Source organism: Cutaneotrichosporon oleaginosum (assembly GCF_008065305.1).
Source record: "Cutaneotrichosporon oleaginosum strain ATCC 20508 chromosome Unknown ATCC20508_contig03, whole genome shotgun sequence".
NCBI classification, from domain to species: Eukaryota; Fungi; Basidiomycota; class Tremellomycetes; order Trichosporonales; family Trichosporonaceae; genus Cutaneotrichosporon; species Cutaneotrichosporon oleaginosum.
Window position 1 is genome coordinate 1853650 of NW_027072172.1, and position 18938 is coordinate 1872587.

The 18938-nt window shown below is 59.1% G+C and overlaps 5 protein-coding genes across 5 annotated transcripts; 4 read left to right on the plus strand and 1 right to left on the minus strand.

Moving 5' to 3' along the window:
- Nucleotides 1-62: 62 nt before the first annotated feature.
- COLE_03937 (uncharacterized protein) lies at nucleotides 63-2447 on the plus strand (the record flags this gene model as incomplete). The annotated part of the gene is made up of 5 exons (XM_018425758.2): nucleotides 63-115; nucleotides 178-214; nucleotides 339-445; nucleotides 518-672; nucleotides 736-2447. The coding sequence occupies 5 exons, from the start codon at nucleotides 63-65 to the stop codon at nucleotides 2445-2447; spliced, it is 2064 nt and encodes a 687-aa protein (XP_018279563.1).
- Nucleotides 2448-2739: 292 nt separating this feature from the next.
- On the plus strand, nucleotides 2740-4774 carry COLE_03938 (uncharacterized protein; the record flags this gene model as incomplete). The annotated part of the gene is made up of 5 exons (XM_018422892.2): nucleotides 2740-2784; nucleotides 2833-2862; nucleotides 2910-3000; nucleotides 3042-3460; nucleotides 3515-4774. 5 exons carry the CDS (start codon nucleotides 2740-2742, stop codon nucleotides 4772-4774), a joined length of 1845 nt encoding a protein of 614 aa, XP_018279564.1.
- A 177-nt stretch (nucleotides 4775-4951) lies between these two features.
- Nucleotides 4952-9601, minus strand: COLE_03939 (uncharacterized protein; the record flags this gene model as incomplete). Its single annotated transcript, XM_018422893.2, has 6 exons — nucleotides 4952-5933; nucleotides 5969-8785; nucleotides 8828-8882; nucleotides 8929-9073; nucleotides 9117-9166; nucleotides 9205-9601. The coding sequence occupies 6 exons, from the start codon at nucleotides 9599-9601 to the stop codon at nucleotides 4952-4954; spliced, it is 4446 nt and encodes a 1481-aa protein (XP_018279565.1).
- A 652-nt stretch (nucleotides 9602-10253) lies between these two features.
- On the plus strand, nucleotides 10254-12226 carry COLE_03940 (uncharacterized protein; the record flags this gene model as incomplete). The annotated part of the gene is made up of 16 exons (XM_018425986.2): nucleotides 10254-10280; nucleotides 10315-10332; nucleotides 10366-10450; nucleotides 10485-10563; nucleotides 10596-10698; nucleotides 10733-10804; nucleotides 10840-10929; nucleotides 10975-11049; nucleotides 11083-11158; nucleotides 11197-11261; nucleotides 11298-11397; nucleotides 11433-11589; nucleotides 11626-11717; nucleotides 11753-11886; nucleotides 11922-12034; nucleotides 12085-12226. The coding sequence occupies 16 exons, from the start codon at nucleotides 10254-10256 to the stop codon at nucleotides 12224-12226; spliced, it is 1428 nt and encodes a 475-aa protein (XP_018279566.1).
- Nucleotides 12227-13129: 903 nt separating this feature from the next.
- On the plus strand, nucleotides 13130-18561 carry COLE_03941 (uncharacterized protein; the record flags this gene model as incomplete). The annotated part of the gene is made up of 2 exons (XM_018420327.1): nucleotides 13130-16516; nucleotides 16552-18561. The coding sequence occupies 2 exons, from the start codon at nucleotides 13130-13132 to the stop codon at nucleotides 18559-18561; spliced, it is 5397 nt and encodes a 1798-aa protein (XP_018279567.1).
- Nucleotides 18562-18938: the final 377 nt, after the last annotated feature.

The following is an 18938-nucleotide window of genomic DNA, read 5'->3' on the forward strand; positions in this document are numbered from 1 at the left end:
TCAAGTACGCTCTCATCCCCTCATCCCTCCTCCTCCCTCGCTCATCCTCACTCACACTAGATATGGCTTCGCTGAAGGGTGTCCAGTTCACCGACGCTGACCAGCTCGCGGTCAAGTGCGTACTTACTCTTTAAAGAGTCTTCCCTCCCGCCATAACCGACACTAGCTAACCCGCAGCACCATCCGCACTCTCGCCGCTGATGTCGTCGCCAAGGTTTGTCCACAAGGTCCATCCCGCACGTTGCTAACAGCAGGCCAACTCCGGTCACCCTGGTGCCCCCATGGTGAGCAGCCCCTCCCCTCTCACAGCTCCCCGGACCAATTGCTAACTTCCCCAGGGCATGGCTCCCGTTGCCCACGTCCTCTTCAGCAAGTTCCTCAACTTCAACCCCAAGGACTCGAAGTGGTTCAACCGCGACCGCTTCATTCTTTCGAACGGCCACGCGTGAGTCAAAGCGTCACTGTTTTTTTTTCAAGGGACCTCCACCGGCCGAGTCAGTTGCTGACCTTGCTTCAGCTGTGCGCTCCAGTACATCCTCCTCCACCTCGCGGGCTACAAGCTCTCGATGGACGACCTGAAGAACTTCCGCCAGATTGACTCCCTCACCCCCGGCCACCCCGAGAACGACCACACCGACGGTATCGAGGTCACCACCGGCCCTCTTGGCCAGGGTGAGTTGTGCGGGGGAGATTGGGGCGAGCGGCTCGAGTCGGTGATCGGTGACTGACCGCCAGGTATCTCGAACGCCGTTGGTCTCGCCATCGCACAGGCTCACATGGGCGCCACCTTCAACAAGGACGGCTACAACCTGTTCACCAACAAGACTTACGCCTTCCTCGGTGACGGATGCCTCCAGGAGGGTGTTTCCTCGGAGGCCTCGTCGCTTGCTGGCCACCTTCAGCTCGGCAACCTGATCGCCATCTACGATGACAACAAGATTACCATTGACGGCAACACCGACGTTTCCTTCACTGAGGACGTCGAGGCTCGTTACCGCGCGTACGGCTGGGAGGTCCTTCACGTCACCTCTGGTGACTCTGACCTCACCGCTATCGCTGGCGCCATTGCCGAGGCCCGTGACAACAACTCGAAGCCTACCCTCATTGTCCTCCGCACCACCATCGGTTACGGCTCGCTCAAGGAGGGTGGCCACGACGTCCACGGCTCTCCCCTTAAGGCCGATGACATCAAGCAGCTCAAGACCCGCTTCGGCTTTGACCCCGAGAAGACCTTTGTCGTTCCTGAGGAGGTCTACGACATCTACCACAAGGCCGGTGACGCCGGTGCCAAGAAGGAAGCCGAGTGGAAGAAGACTCTTGAGGAGTACAAGGGCAAGTACCCCAAGGAGCACTCCGAGATTGTTCGCCGCTTCGAGGGCCGCCTTCCTGAGGGCTGGGAGAAGGCTCTCCCCACCTTCAAGCCCGGAGACGCCGCCGTCGCCTCGCGCAAGCTGTCGGAGAACGTTCTCAACGCCGTCGCCCCTATCATCCCCGAGCTTGTTGGTGGCTCGGCCGACCTTACCGGCTCCAACCTGACTCGCTGGAAGGGCGCTGTTGACTTCCAGCCTCCCTCGTCTGGCCTCGGCGACTACTCGGGCCGCTACTTCCGCTTTGGTGTCCGTGAGCACGGCATGACCGCCATTGTCAACGGTATCGCTGCCTACGGTGGTCTTATTCCCTTCGGCGCCACCTTCCTTAACTTCGTCTCGTACGCTGCCGGAGCCGTCCGTCTCTCGGCGCTCTCGAACCTTCGTGTTCTCAACATCGCTACCCACGACTCGATCGGTCTCGGTGAGGACGGCCCGACCCACCAGCCGGTTGAGACCGCTGCCTGGCTCCGCGCTACCCCGAACATGATGTTCTGGCGCCCCGCCGACGGCAACGAGACCTCGGCCGCCTACGCCATCGCCCTCACCTCGCCCAAGACCCCCTCGACCCTCGCCCTCTCCCGCCAGAACCTGCCCCAGCTTGAGGGCTCGTCGATTGAGAAGGCCTCGAAGGGTGGCTACGTTCTGGAGGAGGCCAAGGACGCCGACATCACCCTCATCTCGACCGGCTCGGAGGTTCCCATTGTCGTCGACGCCGCCAAGCAGCTCCGCGAGAAGGGTCTCAAGGTCCGCGTTTCTTCAATCCCCTGCTTCGAGGTCTTCAACCAGCAGTCGAAGGAGTACCGTCTCTCGGTGCTCCCTCACGGCGCGCCTATCATGTCCGTTGAGGCTTACTCGACCTTTGGCTGGCACGAGTACGCGCACGAGACCTTTGGCCTTAGAGCCTGGGGTGCGTCGGGCCCCTACCTCAAGGTCTACGAGAAGTTCGAGATTACCCCCAACGGCATCGCCTCGCGCGCCGAGAAGGTCGTCTCGTTCTACAAGCAGCGTGGTGACAAGATTTACTCGCCCGTTGACAAGGCGATCGACTTTGACACCGCCATTGCGTCGAAGCACTAATTGCAACGGGTTGCCAGTCTCTCAATCGACCGAGCGGGAGTATCGACCGGGTGGGCCGATAGTGTAGGAATCATAGAGTGATGCAGAATAGTAGCGGACCGAGCGGAGTGAGTAGCGTGATTCGTGTGAGTGGAGTGAGCTGTCTGTGATCTGTGAAGCGAACATGTAGGCATGGACAACCTCCACCGACCAAATACTTCCGCATCCACAACAAGCACAACCTACCAACTTTGGCTCGCACCCTCCATCTCTCATCTTAGACAGCTCTAAACATCTCTCCCACTGCTGCGGGATGTCGACAAAGCTGCAGCCCGCGCCCTCCAGGGCGCCTGTTCCGGTGAGTCCACTGAATCAGCAGTCCCATGCAATGTCCAGCTAACAGCAGGCATTGGTGCGCATCGACGCCCACTACAGAGTATGTCATCCAGCCAGCCTCGACCATGTCGATCGAACTAACACCAGAAAGCGATTGCGTTCCGCTGGCAGGAGCTGGTGATTCGTGCATACGTAGTCACCGCAGTGGCGTTTCTCATAGTTCCAGCAGTGTTGTTAGGTGCGTCCCCATTGTTGTTATACCCCACCCGCTGACAGCAGGCTGGCGTCCATCTCTGCTTACCACCGTCCTCTCCCTCATTCTCACACCCCCACTCTATCTCCTCTCGGTGCACGTTATCCTTCGCGCTCGGCGGACATGGATCGAGGCGCCACCGCTCATCCCCGCCTCGCCCTCCCCCGTTGGCCTGTGGTTTGGCACGTTCACACCACGGGTGCTGAATTTCCTGGCTGCCCATGCCTTCGCGGCGCTCGTCCTGGCTCTCGCTTTTACTGGCGCACAGAATCATTACAACCCCGCCTCTGGGCTGGGATGGAGCAGTGCAGCTACCACCCGCTACCCATGGCACTGGAACGAGCGCATCTGGTTCTTGGTGCTGGGCAACACCGTGTTCATGACGACGATGGCACTTAGAGATGTGCTCGTGTGCAATGTTGGGCCCAAGTGGCCTCAGAAGAAGGTAAGTAAGCGCTTCACATGCACATCATCCCTCCTCTCTCACTGCTGACACCAGGCCCCGTTCCCGGTCGTAGTCCAGCACGCCCTGGCGCAGCTCTTTACCCTCTGCCCCACATCATTTTACGCTGAAGCTGCCAACGCAGCCCAGTTCACGGCCGTCTATACCGTGCTCTACTTCGCCCTTCGCCGCTCTGTGTGGCGCGCGGCTGTGACGTACCTCCCCTTCCTGCGCCCCTTCGCAATCAACTTCGCCAAGAGGGGCTCGATGTCTTGGGGACTGGCATACTACCTCCTCGTTCTGCAGCTGACAGGGATGTTCGCGTTGAAGCCAGCGCTTGCCGTGATCAACGAGTATCTTTGTCAGCCGCTCCCGTTCGCGAGCTTCACTCGCAGAAGCCCCCTCTCGGCGGACAAGTACCTCCTCATAGCTCTCGGCAGCACCAACCCGTTCTACGTTGACCACACTGTCGTGGAGCTGCAGCGCGTCGTCCACTCGAAGCGGAGGAAGGAGATATTCGCGGACACGTCCCGCCCTGCGCTCGTGCATGAGGTCTTCCGCGGCCTCCTTCTGGTCCTCGGCGACTCGTACAAGACGCTGGCAGCCAAGGGCCGCCAGCCGTCCAGCGCATCGGCCGCGTCTCCCGTGCCCGTGCGCGACGAGCGCTCGATTGCCGTCAAGACGGGCGACATCTTCCGCCCCGCGCCCAAGCCCGGGCCGCTGCAGGGCCTCGTCACAAGCGTGCTCGAGGGAAAGCCGGCGCCGACGCCCGCGCCCGTCCTCGCGGTGCTGGACAAGGCGCACGCCGCCGAGCTCGCCGTCGTGAAGAAGGTCGAGAACGCGTCGGCCCTCGAAAAGTGGCTGGGCGGCACGCCGTTCCTCGGCCCCCTCGTCGCGGCCGCCAAGCTTGCGCGTGGCGGCCTCGGCGTCTGGGCCGGCGCCGAGTGGTCGCGCCGCGCTGTCGCTGCCGCCGTGCCCGAACCTGACCGCCTCAAGCGCATCGTCGACATCCTCGCCACGCTCAGCGTCGCGGCGTACGACGAGGACGAGTATGGCTACGTCCAAGCCGTGCTGCCCAGTACGCTCGAGGCGCTTGTGCGCGTGCGCGGCGCCGCGCTGGCTCTGAGCGCCGACTTGGCCGGCATGGCGCCGAAGGTGTCGTCCTCGGCTGCTGAGGCCGCCAAGGCCGATTGCGCCGCTGTTGCCGCAATCGCCGAGAACGGCATCCGGCGTATCGCGGAGCGCTTCGGCTCCACCCTCACGGCGTTCCGCTTCCCACAGGGCATTGCCGCCCAGCTCTCGGACGTTTGCAAGTAGTTTGTGGGGTATGCATAGAAGATGATAGAGTGCGCGTGCATGGCGAAGAGCGGTCCCGTTGTATGGTCGGCGATCAGTCATCCGCCTGTCACTGAATGCTACACACATATCCTACAACCAATGCATGGCTGCGGGTAAAGCCTTTTACAACTAACATGTCTATGTACCCAGATTCCCTTAGTGCTCGAGGAACCCGTTGCGTGTCGTGGTGACGCTAGTGTCGTACATTGGCCCAGTGGGCGTGCGGCACTTGTACAGCTTAACATTTCCGCTCGAGTCGTAGCCTCCGGCGGCGAGGAGCATCTCGGTAGGGTGGAAGACCAGACTGGCAGCGCTCGGCATGAATCCCGCACGCGAGGGCCCGCCGTAGTTTGGTGCGAGAGCAATGTCGATGCGACTGAGCGTCTTGGGTCTTTCGGGGTTGGCGAAGCCTTGCACGATGAGCTTCTGCCTTAGGCTGCTGCCTGTTGGTGCCGACGTAGTGGCGAGGACGGGCGCACCAGAGTGCACCGCCAGCGCCTGCAGACCTTGCGGCTGCACGCTGTGCTCGTACAATGGCGCATCGGGGGCACGTACGTCCCAGATTCGCACATCGCCGTCCATGGATCCAGTCACCAGCTCTCGATGTCCCCCCCGTTGGAGGTGTACGCTCTGGATCCAGGTGTGGTGCTTGCGCCATGTCCGGAGAACGACTTGGCTCGCGTCTTCCAGCCGCTTGTCGAAGAGGCGCACCACGCCGTCGCCGAAGCCTGCCACAAACACATTGCCGTCCGGCTCGTCTGCAGCAATGGCTGTCAAGTTCGCGCCGGCCTGAGTCGAGATGTCGCGCAAGTGGCGCTCGTACGTAGCATCCCATAGCCGCACTACGCGCATGTCTCCGCCGACAAGCAGGTGACCCTTCTGCTGCTCCCACGCGGTGAGGACACCTGAGTGGTGACCGACTGGGAAGATGTCGCTCACTGCCCTAAACGCGGATGCCAGGCTCGTCTCACCGGGAATCTCATAGTCGCGCCAGATGCGGATCGAGCCCTCCGTCGACGCTGTGAGCAAAAGACTCGTCGCCGTCTCGTTGATGAAGTGGAGGCTCGAGATGGAACTGCCGGCCATGTTTTGGTTGCTGAAACGATTCAGCTTCGAGCGAGTGGACCAATCCCAAATGCTGTTGTTAGTCAAGCGACATGGGTTCAAGCTCACCAGATCTTGTCCTCGTCGTCTGTGACGGCCAAGTGTGAGTCGTGGGCATGGAATGCGAGCTGCAATGGCCAAGCGTCGTTTTGCAACGTCCCCACTTCATGGTCCCATCTGTGCCGCGCGGCATAGTCCTCGTTCATCCGCGATCGCTCGATTTGACTCTCGTTGCGGAGATGCCGCCATGCCTGCTGATTGTACGTCACACTGCCAGGCTCCTCGTTGTCGGGTGCCTTCATCTGCGGCTCGCGGAAGTACTCGACCGCCCAATCGAAGAAGCCACTGCGAAGCGGCACTATATCGTCCTTGACCTCGGCAGCAACCATGCCGATGCCCAGATCGTTGGGGCGCGCCAGGCCGTTATTCGAGAAGCGGCCGTCTGCATCGCCGCCAGCCTGAGTTCCTCGGAGTCGCCGCTGACGCAGACGTTCCATGTCCTCCTCCACCAGCGCCTCGAGCACGGCAACTGCCTGTACAGGCGTCGGGTCGAGAGAATGGTGGACACTAGCACCCAACATGCCTCGCCCACCGCCCACACCCTCGGGCAAGACGCGCTGGTGGCTTGCGTCTGGGTAGGGCGACTTATAGAACTGCGCTCCGTTCTGCTGAGACTCGACGTCTGTACGAGTGACGGGCTCGGCGGGTGCTGGTGCAGGCTCCGAAGTCTCGGGTTGAATGAAACCCGTCATGGAGGCGAGGCTGCGCAGGGCGGTGGCTACCGAAGAGTTCCGCTTAAGGGTTCCTGAGCTTGGTGAACTGGCGGTAGACACTGTGTTGGAGCGCGCGACTTGCCGTGTCGGGGTTTGAGGAACCTCTTGGACCACAGAGTTCTGGGTAAATCGCGCACCAACCTTTGGTCGGTTCAGACCATTGAGAGATGTGCCGGGGACGCGGTTGAATGCCGAGCTCAGCAGCAAAGCTACGACGTAGTCAACGACAGTCGAGGCCATGCCGGCGACCTCGGCGTGGGGGTCGACAGAAAGATCAAGCAAGGTCTCAAAGAGTGTCTTAAACGAACTCAGCAAGGTAAGATTGACCTGGTGTTGCTCGGGAGCAACCTCATCAGACGCAACCCATGCGGCGAGGGCCTCCGAGACAATGTCCGAGTCGTCCTCGGACCCAGCATTGGAACCGGCCAATGCCGCCTCCTGCTCGTAATAGCACCAGGCGGCTGCGACGAACCATCCGCGCCACTCGCGGACAACGCAAGAAATGACGACAACCAGCTCCTTACGGACCATCGGGCTGGCGTCTTCCTTAACAGTCATCATACACGCATACGCCAAGCCGGCCTCAACCTCAAGCTGTTGGTGCTCCTTGATGCCCAACTGAGCGCCCATTCCGCCACCGCCTTTGAACTCCGGTGCGTCGATTGGCCCGCTTGATGCGCCGAGGAACGTCCCAAAAGCGTAGAGCGCAGCGGCGCGCACTTCGACGGATGTGTTGCGCAGGGCTGCCATGAGCAGCTCCTGCCGTCCCTGGTCCATGCACATCGCCTTGCCCTCGTCATTGTCTGCCCACATCTGCGCGATGCAGAGCAGGCACCACGTTCGCAACAGCCAGTCGTTCTCTTGGAGGCGAGTGAGAGAGTGATCGAAGACATTGTACGTAAGACAAGCCTGCTGGCCGGCGCGGAAGTTGCGACAGAGCATGGCGAGAATGAAAGCGCACATGGCTCTGTGCTCATTGGCGTTGGGGATCACAAGCGGCTGTCCTGAAACTGGATACGGCGCGAGGATTTGAGCGAAGTAGTTGTAGCCGTTCTCTTTCAGCAGGTCCATCTGGCAAGACTTGTCGACGGCAAGTATCCGGGCCCAGATGAATATAAGGACGGGCTTGAGCTCGGCAGCTGGCGACTGCAACAACTTCTGCACGTATGGGAAGATGCCGATCGACAGCGCCATGTTGACAGCCCAAGGTCCAAGGTCGACAAACTGCGACAATAATATAAGGGCTCGCAAGCGGTGTGCCTGCGAGAGCAGCACTTGCAGTACGATAGGAAGCTGTTCAGGCTCCTTTCTAGGCTGCTTGCCGGCGAGTTTGCTTTTGGTCTCTCCACCGCCATGCTGGAGCCAAACCTCAAAGGCCTGTAGATGCTGGGCGAAGAACAGCGATGGCTTGTATGTACTCAGTGGAGGGGTCGTTGAACCGGCTGCTTCTGCGGCGGCCTGAAGGTCAAGCAGCTCCGGCAGCTGTGCGAGACAACCATCGACAGCGAGGTCCCATGAGTCCCAAAGCGGGTGGTTGTGCGTTGACGGCAATTCTGGATGAGACGCGGGTGTGCAATGGTAGGTCGTCATGATGCGTTGCGCCAACAGATAGTTGCGGAAAAGCGCTGCGACGAGGAGGTCTTGGCGGAACAGCCTCATGAAAACCTCGCGCGGAAAGGAGAGCCATGCGATGGTGTCGGTCACGGCCGTAAAGATCCACTGGAGTTCACCTAAGGGCGTGCGGCGGTCCTTAAGATCGCCAGGGATCTTCATGACCATGTCAACAGTGAGACGGCTGCGCGGGTTGTCCGGTGTGCTGGCGATGTTGCGCTTCAGCGGATCTTGCTGGACGAAGAAGCGTAAAGCAGTCTCGATTGGAGATGTCAAACAACAGGTGAAGAGGTCAGCGGGCAAGTCAGGCGACATGGGAAGGACTTGGTTCGCTGCGCAGGGTGCAAGGTGGATCGAGTCCATGAACGAGGCGCCGGGCTGATCGCTAGCACCCGAGGCCGCGTTCGCTTGTCGCATTTCCTCATCTCGCCGCCGCGCCGTCGTCTTGAAGTTTGTGATGATGCTGCCGGCTCCTGAGCACTCCCATACGTAGATGCAAGGGCTGCGCGTTAGACCTCAGCCGTGATCGATCGAGAGCACTTACCTTCCAAGCCACTCTTGTAGGTCTACCAGGCTTACTGGAATGTACTGTGTGTAACCTGGCATCAGTGTGTTGTCCTCGTGTGTCGCGGGCGTTCGGCTCACTCTTGTTGAACACCCAGATCTCGCCGCCGTTCGTTGGCTTTGGCACGCCGTGGCCATTGTAGTAGAATAGAGAGCGCTCATCCCTCGAGTTCTTCCTCAGGTTGGTGCACACCTTTTTGGTCTCCTCTATGGAGGGGTCTAAACACTGTCTGTCAGCGTCGGCCGCGGGGCAACATGCTAGCACTTACGACTTTGAAGCGAACTTTGGGATTGAGTGTCTCGAATTGCTGTTGGAGGTCTTGAATTGGTCAGTGCTTGGTGGCAAATCAAACTCACTCCTCCCGATAGCCTCAATGGCCTTTGTTGATGGCAAGGTCGAGGGATCAACCCAGCACTCTGTCTTGGCGCAGGGGTTGGTCTTGACAATGTCTGGTGGGTCGACACCAATGTTGAGACACAAGAAGAGGCCAGCGTTGACCGTCTTCAGCCTGGAGCGAAGCCGCCATGGCAAGGCGGCCTCTTCGGTTGCCTTATTCTTGCCTTTACGGGTCATGTGCCGTTTGGCAGTCCAGAACTGGAACAACGAGGCGTTCTCAGTGTCGTCCTCCTCAAGCTCGCCATCCATCTCGAGGTCGTGGACATACTCGTCATGTGGATAGGAGGGGTACGAGACTTGTTGAGAAGTGGAGGCTTCATCCCTGATGTAAGGCAGAGAAGGGGGCTGAGCGGCCATTGCTTGTGTTTACTCGAGGCGATGTTGGTGTCGGTCTGGATGTGTCGATCTGGGGCGGGGGGAGGGGGGATGGATGGCGGCGCGTTCAATGGAGAAAGACCATTGATGCCGGGTGAGGGGGGAGAGAGGGGAATGGATGGATGAATGCAAGAGTGGATGGGAGACGAACTTTGTGTTGAGGATGACAAGAGAGGAGGAGGTTGTTGAGAGCGAGGAAGAGATGTCAATGGAGGCGGGGTGAGTTGATCATGTGGTGCGGTGAGACGGCTCCGGGGGAGAATGACTCCTCCTACTACTACTCTCTGTACGCTGGTGGGTGGGCTGTTGGGTGAGGAGCCAATGTCGATTGGGTCATCCAACCCCCAGCCTCACCCTGCATGCAATGCGGCATCTAATCTCGCCACGTGCATCGTCATACCGCGCGTCGCTCATGCTCGCTCATGCGATCATGCTGCCGTTATGATGCACTCGCACCCGGTGTCCACCTGCTGTTCCATTGCTCGCCGTCCATATTGCCATCGCACATCTCACACCTGCCCTTTTCTCGTCTTTGCTCGCTCGCAGCAAGCATCTCCCAACCAGACTGGTAGTTCTTGCTCCACCCTATACACCGTCCCTTCTCCAGAGCTATTGAGCTGTGTAGCGAGCCGCCATGTCTGATGACGAGTTTATGATGGAGGTGAGTCAACCACCCCTTCCCTGCTGACACTTAGGATGCCGCGGACGATGAAGTGAGTTATTCACCTTCCATCATCTAATAGCAGGAATACGACTTTGACTATGACGACGACGACGATGGCATGGAAGATGATGGCGGCGACGAGGAGAACCTGTACTACAAAGCCAAAGGTACGCAGGCAAGCCTCGCGCGAACTGACACCAGCACTGAAGGACGATGATTCGGAGGCTGCACTCAAGGCTTTTCGCGCCATTGTTGACGGGCAGGATCAGAAGGGAGAATGGTGCGCATGACAGATGCGTAGACTGACGGTAGGGGGTTCAAAGCTCTAAAGCAGATGACCAAGATGAACTTTCTGCACCTCCATCGACCGCACGAGTCACTCAAGACGTACCGTGAGCTTCTAACGTACACCAAAGTAAGCTACATGACTTTCCAAGTCTGACAGGTAGAACAGTGTGACGCGCAACTATGCCGACAAGTCGATCAACAACATCCTCGACTACGTTGCTGGGGAAGGCAAAGTAGGTCGCCGAGGAAGGTAGCATTGACAGTGTAGCACGCCGCTCTTTCGCCCAAAATCCCTCTGGATACCCTTGAGGAGTTCTACGAGGCGACACGGGTGGCATGCGAAGAGGCCAAAAACGAGGTGCGTCTTCCGAGCACATCTCGTATATGCGCGGCTGACGCGCAGCGCCTTTCGACCAAGTCGAATCTGAAGCTAGCCAAGCTCTGGCTTGATCGCAAAGAGTACGCGCGTCTTCAGCCTGTGAGTAGCTGCGCGGATTCGCCTGACGACCAGATTCTGAAGGCTCTTCATGAAGTGTGCGATCCCAGCGAGACTTCTTCGGCCGACGATCAAACCAAGGGTTCTTTGCGTAAGCGCTATTGGCCTCACTTGGTTAACTAACAATAGTACTCGAGCTCTACGCTATCGAAATTCAGATGTACAGTGACCTGAAGGAGACGCGCAAGCTCAAGGTATGTCAGCTTCTGTGATCAAACTGACTCGGGCAGGAGATCTATAATGCGTCCATGAAAGTGCGCAATGCCATCCCACATCCCCGCATTATGGGCGTGATCCGCGAGTGTGGCGGCAAGATGTGGATGATGGAGAGTGAGAGTTTAGGTCTAATGGCGCTGACGGGGCAGAATCATGGGACAAGGCATCGACCGACCTGTTCGAGTCGTTCAGGCAATACGATGAATCTGGATCGCCGCAGCGCATCCAGGTGCTCAAGTATCTAGTCTTGACCTATATGCTCATGGGGAGTGACATCAACCCTTTCGACTCGCAAGAAACTAAGCCGTGAGTAACGTTTTGGACAGAAGTGGCTCACCGCAGATATAAGAACGACCTTCAGATCATGGCCATGACCGCACTGGTTGCAGCGTACCAGGACCGTGACGTCAAGCAAGCAGAACGCATTCTGAAAGGTACGCTGTCTCCATAAATTCCCAGCTTATCCCAGCCAACGCTGCGACGATCACCTCTGACCCGTTCATTCGTTTCTTCATTGATGACCTCCTCCGGACCCTGCGGACAAACTATATCGTCGACATGATCAAGCCTTACACAAGGTTGAACCTTGATTTCCTCGCAGATGTCAGTGCTTCCACAAATGATTGCTGACTGTACAGACACTTAGCCTCTCTACGCCCGAGGTCGAGAACTTGGTCGTATCGCTGATTCTTGACGGTCGCATCAATGGCAAGATCGATCAGGTCAAAGGCCACATTGTGCTGAACCGGTTGTGAGTTTGCCTATCAAGTACGAGTCAGAACGCCTCGCTGACGTGCACAGCCACTCGGACGAGAAGGCCAAGTACGACGCGTTGTGGCAGCAGGCAAACACGCTGTCGGCGTTGTCCTCGCGAATAATCAAGGACAAGGGGCCAAAGGATGCTTCCCGTGGCTGGCTGCCGGGCGTGGAGAGTTTTGCGTGAGTTGGGTTGTAGACATAGCAAAAGAGTTGAGACGAATGTACATGATTAGAGAAGCGAGAGCTATCGAATGGTGGTGGTAGCGCTAGGAAAGGGGTCGAGCGGGATCTAATGATTTCGAGAGGGGTGTGGTTAAGGGATCAAGTCTGTGGGAATACTGTAGGTTTCGCGTCGCAAGGCGGTGGCGCGGCTCGCGGCGGCTCGCGGGCCACGAGAGCCACGAGTCTTGAACCCGCAATCCAGATCGGTTCACGACAGCGCGACGTTTCCATCCAAGACAGACGTCGGCCGTTATCGTTTGCCATCACCCACATCTCCGTCTCGCTCCAATACATTACCCCACTCGCACTCGTGCATGGCTTTTGATCAATCGAGCTCGCCATGCCCGTAGTCGAGACCGACACGTCCCAACCCGACGCTGTGCACGAAGATCCCCAGGATCACGCGGTCACAGCGCCCCCTGTTCCTGCTCCTGCAGCTGCAGCAATGGGGTCCGACGCGGATCCAGCAGAGTCCATACCAGTCGCAACCGATGAGGTTGAGGAGAGCGTGGCCGCTTTGACCGACGCCAACGGATCACGACTGCCCTCTGACCAGCAACAACCTGCGTCGACAGCAGACGACGACGATCCTCCGTCTCCCCCGCCTCACGACGAGCCTCCCCCGGTTCCTCCCCACGACGACCCACCCTCGTCCAGTGGATCCGCCCCGACCTCGGAGGCTCCAGCTCCTCCTCTCGCTGAGGACGGCTCGTCTCACACTCGTCCATCAGCCGATACACCCGCAGACAACGGAACAGCGATGGACACACCCCCACCCCCGCCGCCGAAGGTTGAAAGTCCCGAAAAGCCCACGGTGCCACTCGGCGAGTCGATAGGCAGTGCACCAGTAGAGCAGCTCGAGCGGATGCCTTCCCGCTCGGGGACGGCCACGCCGCTGGCGACCATCACCGAAGGCTCCGTCTCGCCTCTTCCAGAGCGCGGCACGCCAAATCGCGCTGCCTCTGGCAGCGTGTCGAGCGTGCACTCCCGCCCTCCGTCTGTCTCCACACCATCCCGGCCTTCCTCGGCAGCGCCAAGCTCAGGCGGCTTGGGACACGCCAGACGTACATCGACGAGCACGTCGATCTCTCTCGCAGCGCGCCCTGGCTCCGGACCAGCGCCGCACCTGTCCACCATCATTATCATGCCCCCGCTCAAGGTGCTCGTGTCGAGCAAGGAGGCGAAGAAATCGCCCCACTTCCTCAAGGCAGCACAGCGCGCTCTCGACCTCTGCCAGGACGGCGAAACGGCTTACCTGCACCCGCGGGAGATCCTCGAGCCGCTCCGTCTTGCGATTGCTAACCCTACACACACTAGCGTACCAACGCTCGTCACCAGCCTCGATCTCCTGTCCAAGCTCATCTCGCACTCGTTCTTCTCCGAGCCCAATGGCCCTCCAGAGGGCATGTCACCTCTTCCAGATTTGATCACGCACACCATCACGTTGTGCTACAACGAGAACTCGCCGCCCAATGTTGCGCTGCAGGTCGTCAAGGCGCTCATGGCGATAGTGCTTAGCACCGACCCTGGCATGCTCGTCCATCAGAGCAGTTTGCTAAAGGCCGTCAGAACCGTCTACAATGTCTTCAGGCTGAGCAACGACACGAATAATCAAGTCGTCGCGCAGGGCGGCGTCACGCAGATGGTGCACCATGTGTTCTCGCGAGTCGTGCGCCCCGACCGTAACAACCGTAACAGTGTCATGACGTTGAATGGGATGGGCATTCAAACGCCCACGATGGAGGGGAGCACGCCTGCATCGCCGCGCCCCGACTCGGGGCAACGCTTGACTGTAGAGAGCTTCTCCGCGCCCAACCCGAGCGATTCGGTCACCGCTGTGCCTGCAATTCTCGCAGGCGATGCGAATGTTAGCGACAGTGCGCAGGCAGCCGCTGCGCAAAACTCGGTCTCGATTCAGGTGCAAAACGGTGATGGCCTGGACACACCCGAGAACGTACACACCAACGGTGATGAGGCTGGCAACTACGACGCCGAAGGGCGACCGATTCCCACCGAGGAGCTGTACGTTAAGGACGCGTTCCTCGTATTCCGCGCGCTCTGCAAACTGAGCATCAAGCCGTTGGTCACGGACAGCGAGCTCGATCTGCGATCGCCCGCGATGCGGTCTAAGCTTCTATCGCTACATCTCATCCTCACCCTCCTCAAGTCGCACGCTGATCTGTTTACCAACCCCGCTGTCACCATACCCTCGAGCTCGTCGGCCGAGCATACCCCCTTCCTTCAGGAGATCAAACAGTACCTGTGCCAGAGCCTGTCGCGCAACGCAGTCAGCCCGGTGACCCAAGTCTTCGAGTTGAGCACTGAGATCTTCTGGTGTGTCCTGAAGTCGATGCGCGCGCCGCTCAAGAAGGAGGTCGAGGTGCTCCTCAGAGAGATTTTTATCCCCATTCTCGAGATGCGGCATTCGACGATCCGCCAGAAGTCGTTGATCCTCGGCGTCTTCATCCGCCTGTGCAATGACCCTCAAGCTCTTGTGGAGATTTATCTCAACTACGACTGCGACCGCGCAGCACCCGAGAACATCTACGAGAAGCTCATGAACACAGTCTCCAAGATCGGTCAGACGCATTTTGCGCCGCCAAGCAAGGAGGAGCTGCAGGCTGGCTCATCCAAGCAGGCGTCAGGCGGGCATGGCCCAGCCATTCCTCCGTCATTAAGCACGACTGCGCTGAGTCACGAGCCGCCCCAGTACGCTGGCCTGTCGCCCGAAATCAAGCTGCGCCGCCAGTCTCTCGAGTGCCTCGTTGCCGCGCTCAAATCGCTTGCGACGTGGTCAAGCGGCAACCCTGGCAGGGTGGACGACCCCAACGCGCCGCGCGCGAGTGAGGACCTGGACCGTCCTCGGTCTGGCGGGCCAAACGAGCTTGCTGCACCTGCGCCAACGCCGCGTGAGGTGGGGAGCCCAAACCCCGAGCTCGCTGAGAATGACGATGTCTCCAAACTGGAGAACGAGAAGCAACGCAAGACAATGCTTATGGAAGGCGTCAAGAAGTTCAACTTCAAACCGAAGCGCGGTATCGAGTTCTTGGTGCAGCACGGGTTTATCCGCAGCAGGCAGCCGCAAGACATCGCGCGATTCCTGCTCACGAACGAGCACCTTAGCAAAGCCATGATCGGCGAGTACCTCGGTGAGGGAGACGCTGAGCATGTGGCGATCATGCACGCGTTTGTTGACATGCTCAATTTCACCGGCATGCTCTTCACGGATGCGATGCGCATGTACCTCCAGACCTTCCGTCTTCCTGGCGAGTCGCAAAAGATTGATCGCTTCATGCTCAAGTTCGCCGAGCGTTTCATGCACCAGAATCCGGGCTCCGTATTCGCGAACGCCGACGCCGCGTACATCCTCTCGTTCTCGATCATCATGCTTAACACGGACCAGCACAACAAGAACTACAAGCAGAAGCGCATGACCAAGCCTGAGTTTGTGAGGAACAACCGCGGGATCAACGATGGCGGCGACCTGCCCGAAGATTTCCTCGGGGAGATCTATGACGAAATTCATTCCAACGAGATTCGGATGAAGGACGAGGTCGAGGCGGCACTTGGTGGTCCGACTGGGCCCACTCTTGGCCGCGACCTGCAGCGCGAGGCGTTCCTCACGCAATCGGAGAACATGGCCAGTAAGACCGAGGCACTGCTCAAGCACATGGCTCGCTCGAGTCGCAGGGGCGCTCGCGACCACTACTACGCCGCCTCGCGCGTGGAGCACGTCCGCTTCATGTTTGAGGCTGCATGGATGCCATTCCTGGCTGGCATATCGGGTCAGCTGCAAGAGACGGACGACATGGACACCGTTGAGCTGTGCCTCGACGGTCTGCGTGCGGCCATCCGCATTGTGTGCCTATTCGACATGGAGCTGGAGCGCAACGCGTTCGTGACAACGCTTGCGAAGTTCACCTTCCTGAACAACCTCGCTGAGATGAAGCCCAAGAACATGGAGGCGATTAAGACTCTGCTCGACATTGCAGTCACTGATGGCAACAACCTCAAGGCGAGCTGGAAGGAGGTGCTTACCTGCGTGTCGCAGATCGAGCGCATGCAGCTCATCTCGAGTGGCATGGACGTGCCTGATCTCAACCGTCGAGCATCGACGTCGAGCCGCCGCTCTACCTCTAGCAAAACGCGCCGCGGTGCCGCCCCAGCTGACGAGCTCGCTGAGGAGTCGCGATCGTCACAGGTCACTGTGGCAGCCGACCGCGTATTTGCCCTGAGCAAGAATCTTTCCGGAGTGAGTTCACGCGGCATTGATCTTGCTGACCTCAGTCCGCCATCGTTGACTTCGTTAAGGCGCTAAGCGAGGTGTCGTGGGAGGAGATCCAGTCGACCGGCTCGTCAAACCGTCCCCGCATGTTCTCGCTTCAGAAGCTCGTCGAGATCTCGTACTACAATATGGGACGCATCCGTCTCGAGTGGTCCAACATCTGGCTCATCCTCGGCGAGCACTTCAACCAAGTGTGCTGCCACAACAACCCGAACGTGTCATTCTTCGCGCTCGATGCCTTGCGCCAGCTGTCGATGAACTTCCTGCAAAAGGAGGAGCTGTCCCACTTCCGCTTCCAGAAAGACTTCCTCCGTCCCTTCGAGTACACGATTGTGCACAACATGAACTCGGACGCTCGCGAGATGGTTCTGCAGTGCCTGCAGCAGATGATTCAGGCGCGAGTACAGAACCTGCGCTCGGGTTGGCGGACGATGTTTGCCGTCTTCTCTGCCGCATCGAAGGTTCTCACGGAGCGCGTCGCTAATCACGCCTTCGAGCTCGTCTCGCTCGTGTACCGCGAGCACTTCTCGCTTGTCGTGCGCTACGGCGCGTTCGCAGACCTCGCCACTTGCCTCACCGACTTCTGCAAGGTGTCCAAGTTCCAGAAGATCTCACTCCAGGCCATCGACATGGTGCGCGGACTCGTGCCCAAGATGCTGGAGAACCCTGAGTGCTTGCTGCCGGTGCAGGTGCAGGGTGAGGCGCCAGCAGCTATCGCGCCAAGCGATGATCCGATGCTCAAGTACTGGCTGCCAGTGCTAAACGCATTCTTCGACATCATCATGACCGGTGAGGATCTCGAGGTGCGCCGCGTGGCCCTGGACTGCCTCTTCGAAACTCTCAAGAAGCACGGCAAGGACTTCAGTGTGGAGTTCTGGAACATCGTTTGCCAGCAAACGCTGTTCCCAATCTTTGCCGTGCTGCGCGCTAAGAGCCACGTTCGCTTCAAGTCGCCAGAGGACATGAGCGTGTGGCTGAGTACGACGCTCATCTCGGCCCTGCGCGATCTCATCGACCTCTACACGTTCTACTTCGACATCTTGCAGCGCTACCTTGACGGATTACTCGACATTCTCGTCGCATGTATCTGCCAGGAGAACGACACGCTTGCAAGGATTGGTACGAGCTGCTTCCAGCAGCTGCTGGAGAACAACGTAACCAAGTTGAGCGCCGAGAATTGGGAGATTATCGTGACCGCCTTCGTCGCGCTGTTCCGTACCACCACCGCCTACCACCTCTTCGATGATGCGTTGCACGCTGAGGTCCCAGCGCCGCAGGATTACGTCGATGAGGACGCGCCATTCCACAAGTTTGTGGCGCCCGCCCCCCTCGAGACCGTGACTGCGAACCCCCTGCCCCTGCACAATCTGACGTACGGCGAGCAACGGCGCATTTTCAAGACGATCATCGTCAAATGCGTCCTGCAATTGCTACTCATCGAAACGACGCACGAATTGCTTCAAAATGACGATGTCTACAACACGATTCCGGCAGAGCACCTCTTGCGCTTCATGGGCGTGTTGGACGACTCGTGGCGGTTCGCTCGCCGATTTAACGCGAACAAGGATCTCCGTATGCGGCTCTGGAAGGTCGGCTTCATGAAGCAGCTCCCCAATCTTCTTAAGCAAGAGTCGTCCGCGGCAGCAACGCTCATCAATGTCCTCCTTCGGATGTACAGAGATCCGCGTGCGGCGCACCAGGCCACGCGAGGCGGCGTGCTCGACCGTCTCGTGCCCCTCGCAACGGAAATTACGCGCGACTTCATCGCGATCGACGCCGACGCGCAGCCGCGCAACGTTGCAGCCTGGAGTCCAGTGGTGAGCGACATTGTGCGGGGCGCCACGGACTTTGAAGACGACGCGTTCCGCACCCACCTCCCAACGTTCTACCCCCTCGTCGCGGACCTGCTGCTCCGCGACTCGGTGCCAGAGATGCGACTGGCCGTGCGCGGGTTCTTCCTCCGCGCAGGTGAACTGGTGCTGGAGGCGTCAGGGACGCCTCAACAGTCGTAGGCAGTGTCATAGGCCGTGTAGGGCGCCCCGCAGCGGGAACAAAAGGTAGCACGCTGGCGTGTTGTATATTTGCAGACACGTATAGACTATCGGCGCATATCAAGTGCTTGAGATGCGCTCTGGAGACGCTCTTGTCGTGTTGTGTGTGGAGGTTGCTGGATGTGGGGCACGGAATGCGGAGTGGGCCGCTGCCGAGATAGATGACATCAGGGGGTGCATGAGGTACTACCGCAGTTGGTTTCGTACTTGGCGCATATATCATCCGAGATGTCGCAGTGCTTCCTCGTTCTCTCCACTCCCCCAACTTCTGCGCGATTATCTTCGAGCTGACATGCTCGCTGCGCTCATACTTGCCGGGGCGGCCCTCGCCCTGCCCC